At 30.8% G+C, this 14,955-nt stretch overlaps 1 protein-coding gene across 1 annotated transcript; it reads right to left on the reverse strand.

Moving 5' to 3' along the window:
* Positions 1-6,240: 6,240 nt before the first annotated feature.
* On the reverse strand, positions 6,241-13,808 carry LOC139497272 (uncharacterized). Its single transcript, XM_071285453.1, has 3 exons — positions 13,345-13,808; positions 8,440-8,864; positions 6,241-6,855 (listed from the first exon to the last, which is right to left on the reverse strand). Exons 2-3 carry the CDS (start codon positions 8,862-8,864, stop codon positions 6,399-6,401), a joined length of 882 nt encoding a protein of 293 aa, XP_071141554.1. The 5' UTR covers positions 13,345-13,808; the 3' UTR covers positions 6,241-6,398.
* Between the last annotated feature and the right edge of the window lie 1,147 nt (positions 13,809-14,955).

The following is a 14,955-nucleotide window of genomic DNA, read 5'->3' on the forward strand; positions in this document are numbered from 1 at the left end:
CACTTACATTTTTGTTATACAAATGTAGTTTTAAATGATATTAGCTCCTATATTGGTATCTCTGTATGACTACTTAGAGCATAAATATATTGTCTCAGATTTAAAAAAATAACAAAAGGGCAGATAAACTCAATTAATGTAAGTAGTTTCTTATGAATTGAGATTAGAAACCTCATTGCAAGTGAATGAGAGAATGAAATAAAAAATATAAAACTCGTAGAAACAGTTATGGAGGTCTAACTGTGTTGCACATGCAAATATCAAACATTCTGTAATGCTATGAATAACAAAGAAGAAAATTGTATTCAGGTGTGTATATCACAACTTAGCAACTTATTAGATCATATTCAATTATGTAATAATGAAACTAACACCATTTAAAAGAATAATCTTTCTTCGTACTTTGGTGACTCATTTATAAATTCTTAAACTGGATTAAAGTAATCTCATCATTTTAACAATGGATGATTTGGTTTCAAGCAATCATTGAATTGTGATATCTTACGGCGATACGATACCGTTGCAAAGACAGATATTAGAGCATCCTTTCATAAATTTGATATGATAATTATTAAAAATTTGCTGAAAAATCCCTAAAATCATCGATTGAAGATTTGAATTTGCAAAGGAAAACGAATATAAAATATTTCGGGTATACAATTTGAGGCACAAAAACTGTTTTTATTGTATATGACAGTTATTCGTATACTGTTCCAATCTACAACGTTACTCTCATACGAAAACAGTGTTGCATTAATAATTTGCATGTTAAGCAAACCAATTAATAACCGAGAAAGGAACATGGGATTGCCAGTTATAAAGATATTTTATTTCTAACTACAATAACATTAACGGTACCAATTTTCCTGCATATGCGCATTCCGACAATCCATACAAAATAGAGCATATGAATACTCTTTTCCCCTTTGTTTTTATTTACTGTTGCTTGCAATCGACTATAAACTGCGCTAAGAATGCTATATCGAAATTACAAGTAAATAATCGTTGTAGGATAATATAAGTCTCCCTTTGTATTAGCACGCAATGTGCGTTTTTACTTATTTCCAACAAATGAAATAAATGAAGATTACCAAATCATCTAGACTATACAAAACTCATGTTTACTCACACCATATCCTTTCCTGTGAAATATGTTTTTCAGTTGCCAGCACTGTGAGAATTGTAAGGTGCAGGACATATTTTTACTCTTAAATCATTCTGTTTGTTTATCAAATTATGTTTAGAGTGTTTAAACAAATTTTATTTTACTGATTAATTGAGAATTGTATCCCTTAAACAAAATAAAATGCATCTTGATTGCTTATTTAGGAAATAAACAAACAATGTACACACACACACACACACTCTAATAATTCGACATATTATAGGAATATAGAAAAAAAATGATGGCTCTTCTGTCTTGTATATCTATATCCTGTTGTATGCTTTCTCATGTTAAGTTTAACGTGTACTCTCCGCTATTTGAAGACATTATAGAATACATATCTATATCACTATTATGGTTATTTGTCTTCCTTTCACTAAAGTTTGCACTATTATAAGTTGGATGATTTTCATTTCGTGTTCCTTCATTGATATCGTATAAATTCTTAGTCGCTAGAATTTTTCGCTTCTGAACTTCATTTTTAGATTTTTACATTGAAAAATTATGCTTTAAATACTCTTTGCATGCAAATTGGCTATACATGGACATGCATTTAGTTTGTCACATAATAATTTGTATAAGTAGATACTGATGTATTTAATGAGTAATGACAAGATAAATCTTCTGTAACAATAATTGTCACATACAACGTTACAAATCTTAATCAGGCAATTTTAAATTAAAAATATTCTCCTTGGTATCATTGATAAGGTTTAGACCTAACATACATCATAAAACCAATAAGGAATACTAGGAACATCATATTGACTTAATATTTATGAAAGTTACCAGGCTGATAGTTTGTTACACAGGACGCGCGTTTCGTCTACATAAGACAAAAGTTAAAAAGCCAAACAAGTATATAGAAGAGCATTGATTACCATAAAATTACCAAAATGTTTTGCCAAGGTAATATATGCCTGAGTTAAGAAAAATCTTAGTATTTCGAATAATTTACACTTTTGCAAACAAACAGTGAATAAATAAAAATTACCATATAATTGATACTAATAGTACGACGGCTTAATGAATAATTGTGCAAATCCAAAGCTTTATCTAGTATTTCTCTTTGATTTCCGATAGGGAGGCAATCTAATAAAAGTATCACTCCAGGAAAAATTCAATATGACGGACATGATACTTGGATTAGCCAAATATTTAAGGCCAGTATGTAAAAAGGTGTTAAAATCATGCTACTATCATTATTTTCGGCACAATCCGTTGAAATGTTCTACTTTGGGATACATTTCATAGAATATATGACTTTAAAAACCCTACTTCCGGTTAATTCCAACATGGCGGACATTGTATTAAAACAAGCGTATTTTTTATGGTGGGTAATTGAAATGTGTTTTAACGTATTGCAACTATCATCATATTGTGCAGGATATTTTCTGTGATGCTTCTCATTGATAAAATATAAAGGACATATGTCTTTAAAATCCCTTCTTTCGGTAATATTCAAAATGGCGGACATAGAAATATCAACTTTTAATTTTAGAATTAAACGTTTCTCAAAATGTAAAAAAGAGCTTTTTTTGTGACGGTTACTAACCTTTTGGATTGACGGAACTTCAAACTACTAAATTACTATAATTATGATTTAAATGTTTTAATATAAAGCAACACTTCCGAGATGTCGTAAATTTCAGAGATTAGTCCTCATCCTGTATCCTCAATATAGATTTGTGGATAGATTATCTAAAACAAAATAAAGTCACATAATACTTAAACGTGTTTTCCTACTATTTGGCTACAAATACATGTGTATATCACCATCACAAGCACATAAAGCAGTGCAAAGGAGACCTCATTTTCCACATTTACAAAGACCGTGACATCCTTTCTTACATCCATAATGTACAAGCTCCTGACAAGATTATGAGGCATCACAAAGAGTTGTTCAAATGGGTTTCCATGGATCATATTTGTTCCTTTGCCATTCATAAGAGTCTGGGCTTTTTCGCATAGAAACCAATTCAAAGCGTGTTACTCCTTTAAAATCGCCATGGTATATTTCATGTTTTACATGCTGGAAAAGACTAGACCGAGTCTATACTCACTGCATCAGATAATTGCTCCATGATTCTAGTGTTAACTTCCTAATTTGAACATGGAGCTAAACTTTAAACATCGTTTTAGAGAGGGAAAATTTTAAGATATCCATATATCCATGACCTTTCAAATGCACTAGGCATTGAGAAGTTTAACAACACAAAGGTGTCATTTCATAAAAAATTAGTAAGTTGCTTTATATACCGTTTTATATATACTTTGATGGACAAAAAAAGTTCACTGCATTATAAACTGTACTCATAAAAACATACTAGGTTTAAACAATGATGAAAATGGTCAAATTACCATAAAATACATCTGAAACATTTTAAAAATGTAGCTGTAGCTTCTTAAATTGATAAATTACACTAGATAGATACAAAAATAGGTCTAGGTTGGTTAAGACTTGGTCGAGGAAGGTTCAGACTAGGTCGAGCATACTTCAGACTAGGTCGAGCATACTTCAGACTAGATTGAGCATGGTTCAAATGCGTCGAAAATCGTTAAGTTCTGGTCGAGTAAAGGTCGAGTACAACTACAGACTGTTAAGTATGGTTCAGACTACAGTCGAGTACTATCAAGTAAATTTCATACCAATTCAGAATGGTCGAGTAAAAATCTGTACAGTCGAGTACAGATATAGGCCATTTCAGACTTGTACTGGTTTGTAGTGAAAGAAACATTCAAACATCTCACCACAATTCCAAAAGAGGAACACGTTTGAAGGACTATTCATTAAGGACCAAAAAGGCAACATGAACAACATCGCATGCATGTAACATTATTTCGTAACAGGAACTAAAAGGGCAAAACTGTTTAAGGTATTCAAATGGTTTAACCCGAGGATTCCGAAAATCTGACAAAAAGTTCAAATGAACTTGATAACGACAATTGACAACAGTAGTAGCAATATTTTGTCTATTTGCGCTTTGAAAAGATTTATATTATGTTAATAGTGTTCATTACACAAAATCAATTTTCACATGAAAAAAGCAATACCATGAGAACATTTTTTCATTCTCTTCAATTCAAACTCATAAGTGTGGCTAAAAACATGAACCAGTATCTCTCAGCTCATTGCTGATTGAAGACAAACCTTTCCACCAGTGTAAGAGATTTTATTTGATAGATATATCACACAGCAAATAAGAATAGTATATATATTAAACATATAGTTTTGTGCGTACTTTCCTAACGATATATATTTTATTAATTCAAAGCATTATTTACAAAAAGCCAATTGATATATACACGGAATAGTATTATATTGAAGAAAACATTTTATTTGTATTAAATTATCAAATACGTTATAAAACCAGAAATGATTACCTCCATTCGTTAACATTATACAATTTACTATAGTCTTGATTGAAGTACAAGGCGACATGTTCCTTGATTCCATGATGTAAGTCCAATGGTATGTCTAATACTTTCCAATAAGTTTCCATTTTTCGTAAAACCTTCGACATTTTCGTGTACTATGTCAGTCTATGCATATTGCTTGATCCTTCCCCACGGACGTAGATGGGTCCTTAGATTTATCATCGGTTTATATTTCATCAGATAGAATATTTCTATATGCTTTGCAAAAATGTTAATTGTACAATAATGATAAAAACAAATTATCAAAAATAGTCTTTCTCATTAACTACAAAACTGTCTCCAAAATTACAGATTTATGCAAAGAACTAGATCGATCGATTGTAAACTGCCTTTTTAATAATCTGAGAAAGCTGTATACAGCTAGTAAATCTAGTTAATGACAAACGTGTGTTGGCTTTGAATTGGTTTTCAGTAACTGCAGTACTCCTTGATGGACAGTGTATGTGCTTTATGTTTTATACTTTGTAAGGGATATTTTGTTGTTTCATGCCGATCTGATAGACGAGTTAAGCCCTTTCCAAATGATTTTTCGAGTACCTAATAATTTGCTGATACACCACTGTCCTGTGTTTCGAAGAAAAAGAAGGGAGTGAATGATCACTAACATAACTAACTCCGCAAAATTATTTAAGTGCATGTCTTAAGTCAGGAACCTACAATTTAAGTGATTTCTATTGGTTGATTAACATCATTGTCTCATTTTCAAACACTACTAATTATTTCTATATAAATCAAATCCTGAAAAATTGAAAAAATCAAACTATAACGGTGATTAAGATAGTAACTTAACAATGTTTAGTCATCTTTACAATTACATGAAAACTATTTACTATCCATGAATTACAGTTGTTTTAGGCAGAATTCTAACAATAACTGATATTATTGTTATGCAGATTTAAAAAAAAGAGTAAATGAATCCATATTTAACATGCTTAAATAGAAAGGCTATCGCTCCAGATTATATGGTTTCTTTTTGTAAAGTGAAAAATCTCTAAATAAAGTGCACAACATGAAACATAAATCAAATACACGGTTCTTATTGCGGTTAATGAGAGAAAAAAAATACAAAAATTAGAAATGGAAGTGCCGAAGAAGAACACATACTATATGATCCGATAAATTTTAAACTAAAATACAACATAATCAACACCACATTTCATCCAGTCCTAATATCAACCTGCGCTTTGTGAATATGTATATATTTTGTGAAAAGAAAAACCAATGCGTATCATAATAAAATGACGTAAAAATCAGAACACACGTGTCAAAAACAGATGCACAGAATCAAAGATCTGTCTTTGCTCTTTATTTCAAACTTGCAGTAAGGCATTGAACATGATTTCAAACTTCGCACCTGACGGCAACTGTAAGACGTTCATTTCCACAAAAGAGAGTGGGATAATTTTATGCCATATGTCCATCACACTGTATAACATATATAATTTTGCTTAGATATACATAAGAATTCAACAATTTAAAGAACATTTAACATATAAGCTGCGTCGGATAAATATCAACTTTATGCAAATAAATGTCAATACATCTATTCATTTAGTTTGGTGTAAACAAATCTCTCTAAAAAAATGTGTAACCACTTGATCATTTGGCTGTTAAAAGGAAATCTACAACACTGTTCAAACTGATCTTTCTTTTATTTCGTTTTTTGTATATTCCGAAACAGATAAAAACCTTATAGAGATACGTGTATACGTGCATTTGAATAACTTCAAATTCCATCCGACGCCGCTCGTCAATAGTTAAATGTGCGCAAACCTATTGTATTCACATTCAATAGTCAGATAACATCAAAAACCAGCACTGATTTCCCCCATTCGTTGACAATATAGAGTTTACTGAAGTCTTTGTTGAAGCAAACAGCGACTGGTTCCTTGATTCCATGTTGTGAATCCAATGGTATGTCTAGTACTTTCCAATCCTTTTCTGTTTTATAATTAGCCCTATCACGACTTGTCTTCTTCGACTCTACATCTTCTAGTCTGTGAATGTTATTCGATCCCTGTCCACTGACATAGATGTGGTCATAGTTGTCGGAACATATGTCAGTGGGTGTATCCATTGTTGCAATAATTGGAATGTTTCCATGTTCATGCACTGACTTGTAATACTTTATATAATTCTGACCTCCTATGCAAGATAAGTAAATGTTGTTAGCTGTATAGAACTTTACAACAGGTGATCCAACATGTCCAATTTCACGTCCACTATTAGATATGAGATTGATGCTGCTGGAACTTAAAATAAAACCAATCAAATCATTAAATATTAATTAAGTATTCGTTCTGGTTTTTCCCAAAACAAAAAATTAACAAATTCTCTCAAGAAAACAAATAAATAAATTCGACTCTTCTTTGGAAGCCTTTAGCAAAAGGGACATAACATATTTATGTTTATAGAGATGTTAAATATGATAAACTATTACTGATTGCTGGTTTGTGATTCATGCACACTATTAAGCTATTTTTTTATGTTCGTACACAAGTATTTAATGCATTTTTTGGAACTGAAAAGAAAAATCGTAAGGACAATAACTCCAATAAGATGTCAACAGAATATTCCACCCGTTTACTTTTTTATCTATCTAATTAAAAATCAATGCATTCGCATGAAAAGCTTAAAAAATTATTCCACAAAATCATTCTTTATTTGTAAATTTGTTATACATGATTTGCATATTTCCATAAATTAAACAGTACAATTCAGATTGGTCTGCGATATGCATTTTCTTGTTTAATTTCTTAATTAAATGTGATACTGTTTAAGTGTTCTGTTATTTTACTTTGTTTTGTCAGTTTTCGGTAAGTATATAACAATAAACTCTCAAGAGCCTGCTGCATCGATCACCTTTACTGTTTTGCTTCAATCTTTTATCAATGCTTATTTTTGCCTTTTAATAAACACTATTGAGTGACCTTAAAACTTCATTTAAATATTCTTTGTACATGTATCTGTCATATTTTCATCAAAAGCCAAACCAAATTGCATTTTATCCCTAAATTCCATTTTAGCCATAGTGGCTATGTTTTTAGACGTTCAAGAAAATTAAATAAAACAATGTAAACTAGATACTCTGAAACTCATCCAGCATAAGTTTTACTAAAATTGATTCAGCAGCTTCAAAGGAGAAGATTTTTAAAAGAAAGCAAACTAGAGGAACAAATTGTGACAAATTTCTTTCAAGGGCAACTACTCCTTAAGAGGTCAATTGACATTTTGGTCATATAAACTTATTTGTTTATCTTACTTCGATGAACATTTTTTTCAGTTAACATTTTATCTTTATCATTGATAATATTCGATATAATAACCAAATACCGCAACATTTCCTTAACATTACTAATGTAGTGGCAACAACCCAATAATTGGTTATTAGATTCATCAGAAAATATCATGGCTGATAAAACTTTACATAATGAATATTTTTATGTTTGAGATATGAGCCAAGAACAGCATTTTACCCCTATGTTCTATTTTTAGTTATGGCAGATATGTTTTTTGACGAAACAGAAAATAAAACACAAACTTAGTCCTAGATTCCCTAAGGATCAATCAGATACAGTTTGGTTGGAGTGAGTTCAGTCTTTAGCTAAAAAGACACCAAAATGACAAATCCAAAACAGTTCAAACGAGAAAACTAACTGCCAAATATATGTACAAAAAAGAACGAAAAACAAATAAGTAACACAACAACAAACGACCACTGATTAACATTAGACGTGGCTTGAATCTCGTCAATGGGTTAATGTGATATGATGGTTTTTTTATATTGTATGGTTTGCATGGTCTGCATGCAGATTTGAAAAAAAAATCAAACTTACATTTTCTTGTAATTTACACCACCTGCATACACACATCCATCGTTGATCACGCCAAAATAAAGACAATTGTGAGGTGCTGAAACACACAACACAGAAGTGTTTAGATCAATGCAAGTTGATTTGAAAAGTAAAACCATTCTGTCAGGGTCAATTTGTAGAACAGTTCTGGAGTTCGGTTGTGTAATAAAGCCTATATTTTGACTGGTGATAGCCACATCATATGGTTCACTGTCTACATCAAGCTTCTTTAAATAATTTCCAAGAGGATCAACTAAGATCAGGTTCTTTTTATCATAGTCACATAACAAAATGTTTCCCCTTATTGTAGCTGCTATCCCAGTAATTCGACCGAAGTCGTGGTTGAATTGGCCTATATAGGAAAATCCATGTCTAACATCACCTGGTACTGCCAAAACCTGTGCCATCTATAATATTTGGAAAGAAACATTACTTTTGTAACTGTGTTATCATTATCTCGAACGATACGTACACAAGATAATGGTATGACTGGATTAAATATAACCACACATATTTCCTGCTAGAGATTACCACATTGCAAGATAAACAAAAAGTCAATTATAATAAGTTACACCCAGCCAAGTTCTTTTTAAGGGCATACGATACAGTTTTGATCCCGTATTTACAAGTTGATGAAAATTTGCATAGAGGCTATTTTTTACCCGATTAAATCAAATATGTAATAAAAAATATACCTTCATGTGCCACTTTTTGAGTTAAATGAGGTCGAAATTTTGTATATTTGCTCAAAATTCGGATTTGTGGCCGTATTTTCCCTTTCGAAAGAAAGACATAACTTTTTTGTTTTAAAAGTTAAACACGATCTGTTTTTTGATAAATTATTTGTAATTTATGTGTTGTATAAATATTGCATAAATTTGTACATTTTATGTTCAGAAATAACTCATATTTATCAAATAGTTAAGAATTGAGAAAAAAAACGTCATTTTTTGCTGTATATTTTTCAAAATTAAAAAAAATGCACTATATACAGTTTTATCAAATTTGATCCACATAATCTCCCTGCAAAATGAAACAAAATGTCGTTTTAAAAAATGGGGGTCCATGTACTCGTTTTCAAATTAAAACAGTTTGAATGATAAAAATCCGTCGACAAATGGATCTTTTTCCGATATGTCACAGTTTAACGTCGCGAAAATAACATTTTACGTTAGCAACGTCATTACCTCCCCTGTAACTGTATCGTATGCCCTTAAGATTGAAAGATAAGTTAATATACGAGGTAATTTTTCAACCTCCGGCAGTCAGATTTGAACACGTTATATGTCCGCTATCATTTAGATCAGCATACAACTACACCACCGGCATCCTAAGTAATATGTTGAAACTTGGGTACGAAAATCGACTGTTCAAGGCTTAAGATTTATTTTTTTAAGAAGCTAACCTGTTTAATTTTAGAAAAACTTTATGTGCAAAGGTGATATTTTTTGTTGTCAATGCATTGATCTACGTAAATATCATGAATATAGAAAGAATCATGTCCTTAGTATGGCATTTTTATTTTGCCATAATAATGTTCCATCATCTAAATTATCATACCCCAGCACTTACAATTCCTTTTTTTTTATACATGCTTCATGGATTTCAACTTCCGTTAAAAAAGTTCAGGTTAGTTTAGTGGTTTTTGTCTCTTTTTGAATAAATTTATTAAGAATTGACTTAGAATTTTTTGGCGCATTTCAAGCTTTCGATTTTGCTAGTGAAATATATGTTCAACTAGTTAGAACTATTATTTCAGTATTATTCTTCAACAACTCACGGCATCTCTATTAAAAAAATCATGAGTTCCTCTAAAACAACAGTTGTCTATGCACAAATTTGTAAAAATATTTCTGTTAAAAAAAGATGGTGTTTACAAAAAAAGAATACATGTCAGTAAGAGGAAAATACCAATTATCAGATAATGATAGAAGCTTTATGCTCATTAACTGACATTATTGGTTTTCTGAGGATTAATTTGAGCTAATAACCACATCTCTACATCAGCGAATGACGATAACACAGGACTAAATGTCATTTGTTCGCTACTTTTTTACTGTCATACTTGTTTTCATTTGATACAATCTTTCCAGGTTTTGTATGATTTGCATGAATAAGGCTTGAATATGAACACAGTGATATCGCCATGGTATCCAACATCAACATAAAAATACCTTTAACCGTACCTATCTAATACTATAACGTTGCTTTGTTCAGGTAAATCGATGCATGAATAAAGTATCATACATAAAATTCATTTTTTGTCAATTATGCAGTTACTGTTTAATTTTAAAAAAAAATTTTTGACGAATTTTAAACTTAACCTTTGTTTAAGATCAAAAAGTGAACCAACAGTGTTCCACCTCTGTTTTAAATGAGGAGAACTTTTAATAGGAGCTTCTCAGATAGAAAAAAAGACTTGTCTGATGAATTTGTTGAGTATGTAAAATTAATAACATGGATCTCTATATGCTCCCTTATTATTGTAATGGCTGTAAAGTTTTGGATGGTGTTTGCATAAAGATTATAAAGAAGAAAAAAAGTGGATCGGTTTTTGCAAGGCAAGGCATCTTGCACTGTTTTCGATGAGAAACTTTGAAAAAAAAACCCACAAAAAACCGTAGGTAGAATTCATTAAATTTAAAGAATTGCCTTAGCCTTGTGATATGACTTCTGTTATCAACTATTTCGGGGTTTTATCAACTGCTTCCGGTGATTATTGCATGCCTTTCTGTCATGTTATCGCATGGTATTTTGACGTCATTCGGCAATTCCGAGGAATACTAACCAATAGTTCGTTTTAAGTGAATAACATAACAAAGTGGGATATACAAAATTATTAGCAATCTTGAAAATATATAATTAAAAAATGCAATACAAGTAATACAACAAAAGTATTTTTTCAAAGTTTAAAAATAGTTATTGTCTTCTGCTGACGTATACGATAAAAAGAACATAACATGTCATTTTTCACATCAGACCCCTTATCAGCCTGTCGGCTCTCGAGCTGATATTTTGACCTAGGTAAGAGGTCTGATATGAAAAATGCCATGTTATAATCTATATTTATGGCATCACTTCCACAAACTATGAAGAGGTTATACAGAATAAACACGATATTAACATTTGAATGTTTCCATGTACACATACAGCAGAGTGGACAACCAAAAACCTGACGAACAGCTTTAACAATAAGAAGTGTGTTGTCAAACATAATAAAAACTAACGACTTTTTATAATATAAATATTCAAAGAAAAAAAATACTATAACATTTAAAAAAGAATTGAAGTCCAAACTGAGAAAAGGACCATACCATAACACCATATATGTTTTTTAATATTCTTATCTGAACCAAACTTTTGATAATTTAAAGTTAAAAGAGGGGATGAGCTTTACTTCTTGTATTTCCATTTTGCAATATGAAGGGTTGGGGATTATTGTCTTTAAGAGACAAAATATATGTTCTTTTTCGTGACAATTGATAATATATTGTATACCTTGTTTTTGGGATTATCAAAATGATTAAATCTATAAATATATATATTTCACAATAAATGACAAGAAAGAGCTAGGAATACGCCTGGGGAATGTTACCTTATGGATAAAGACTATGATAAAGTACACACGGCATATGATTTATTGTTAGAATATGGGGTTTGATCCCCAACACCTAACTCTTAGTTGTATAACTTTGAACTGAGGTTTGCATTACTACAATTTTGAGGTTTAAAATGTAACAATCTATTCTGATAACCCCCTCCCCCAATCAAACAAAAAAAAAATTAAGAAAAAAAAAAAAAAAAACAGAAACCAACAACTTGCAAAACATGATGTAAAAAATTGAACCAGAATATTACTTCAATTATACAGAAAAATAGGATATTAAAGCTTTTGACCCTTATAAGCTAGAAACTTGCTTATCATGGTGCAGTGTGAAAACATGGCGGTACAGTTTTATATGGCGTGACTGTTAATAAAGCAAAAAAAAAAAAAAAAGAGAATCGGTTCTTTAAAAACACAGCATTCAGATTATAATTCTTTTTTCTCAGCTGTGCATCTGGCATGCGCACTATTTTTGAAAAGAAACTTTAAATTCAAAAGAAAAACCTATAAACAGCTATTATTGGAGATGGGAACAATATTTGCAAACCGATATGAAATGTTTTCAAAATTAAATAATGAGTAGGATAAACCCAACATAACACGATATTTTTTTTCACACAATGATTTATTTGCCGAAAAAGGAGACAAGGCACATACTGTTTGCAGGGAAGTTTCATGCAATTTATGTGATAAAATTGAGAATGAAATGTTGAGTATGTCAAAGAGGCAACAACCCGGTCAAACAGCTTGCAACAGCCGAAGGCCACTAATGGGTCTTCAATGCAGCGAGCAAATCCTACACATGAAGGCTGTCATCAGCTGGCCCCTTAATGAAATTGTGTACTAATTAAGTGGAAATGGAAGTCACACTTAATCATTTCTAAACTCCAAGACAGATGCGTACTTAGAAAGATACAATAAATGCCTACTAGGAGTGTTTTCATAAACTGCATTATTATGAAAAGGAGTTAATCCTGAAAAAAAAGATGAAGTGGTTAGAGTAAGACGTTTATATATTTGAACCTGTTCAAAAGGGGATTGATGCTTCATATACTGAAATAAATATCGTTAAATAGATAACAGATTTTAAAAATTGAATTTAACAGAACAGCTGATGTGAAACTACTTATAAAAGATGCCGAATCTCGACCTGGAAAAGAACATACGGAAATGTCCCTGCCTCATATACAAATTTCCATTACATTCAGTACTGTTGCTACTCTCTACAGTAAATGACATGCATTTATATCCCAAAATATTAATTTTAAGTTATATAAACATACCTTTATTGTCGTGCTACGGATCGCGTGACTTCCTTGATTACTGTAACTACTAGTATCAATGTTTATCGAGGCCTCGTTTTGAAATAGATAAAACTATGTATATAAACAAAGGTCATAGTAATCGTCGTACTGTCATCAAATCGTTAACGGAAACACCCATTATTTATTGTTCGATTTATCTATTTAGGCAATTCTACTAACAGGATGGATGCAGCTTATGTATCAGAGTTGGAAAAACAGTATGACTGTTGACACTTGTCGACGTCAGTGTTTTATTTGCAGTAGGACATATCTGTTTTCTTACTAACCGTGCTAAATGAAAGCTAAATTTGTGACAGTAAACAAGTTGCAAACATTACGTTAAATTTTATCATATAATAACACTCAGCAAACTTCAGTTATATGTAGAGTAATAGGTTTGTCATAGCTTTATCTGAAATGAAACGTGTGTACACATATCTACGCTAATTTGGAAGATGGATTCACTTACTTAAATGTTTCGATAAGGTCTCTTTTTGTCCTTAAAGTCAAAATAAATAATTGTGTTGTTAATAGCTAGCACGAGAACAAGAGTGAACATTTATACTTACCAAAGCTGGTATACTTTAAAAAAATAGAGAGATGACATAAAACACTAAGTAAGTTCACATTAAGTATCAAAAAAGCATTAGAATAAGTGCCATAATTTAATACACTGTTCATACAAATTAAATGTTGAATATAGAAGATTCATAAAAAGAGCAAGAAATGAAAGATTATGCATGTTATGTAATCATGGTGATATTTCAGATGAGTTACGTTTCATTTTAAAAGGTCCAAAATAAGACAATATAAGAAATTGTTTATTAAAAGTAATATTATACAAACGCATCTGTTTTAAATAAGTTCAGTTATGGTCAACAAACAATGTATTGGAATTGTGTAATTTCACAAAATATTTGAGATACGCCACATATATAAAAATTTCATGATAACCCTTTTAATGATTATACTATGTAGTCATGCCTCTGATTGAATTAAAATGTTCTGTTATGACTTAATTGTGTATATCCATGATATGCATATAGGCTGTATTGTTTCTGGTTTAAAATTAACAATTATACAATATTAAAAAAATAGTTAACTTTAAGTTCTATTGAATGAAACTTAAGTTAGAGGGACAAAAAAAAACACAGGCATTCAGTTTCATATTTTATTGTTTCTGACAATTATAAATCAACGTAATTTCGTTCACAACAGAGCTGATATTTCTTGATAAACATATCAAAATTTTAAAATTCTCATCGACATTTTCTAAAACAGTGTTATCTTAATTTTGTTGATATGTCATTTTCTTACAAACTATAACATCAGGAATGACGTTACACATGTATTTTGTTTATTTACTGTGTTTCTTTAAATATGTAACGCTTACTTTGAGATAAAAAAACCAGTTACTTTAAGAGTACAGGGCGCAAGTTCAGCCAAATATGTTTCTGGTAATGTAGTGTTTTAAATTTTTCATTGGAGAACATTTTTTTTATTTTAATACATTATTTTTCAAAGGAGACAGATAAATCTGTGGTAGGGCGGGTTTGTCATATATTACATATGATCTATTTTCGACCGTAA

The sequence above is a fragment of the Mytilus edulis genome, chromosome 12, assembly GCF_963676685.1.
Source record: "Mytilus edulis chromosome 12, xbMytEdul2.2, whole genome shotgun sequence".
Taxonomy (NCBI): Eukaryota; Metazoa; Mollusca; class Bivalvia; order Mytilida; family Mytilidae; genus Mytilus; species Mytilus edulis.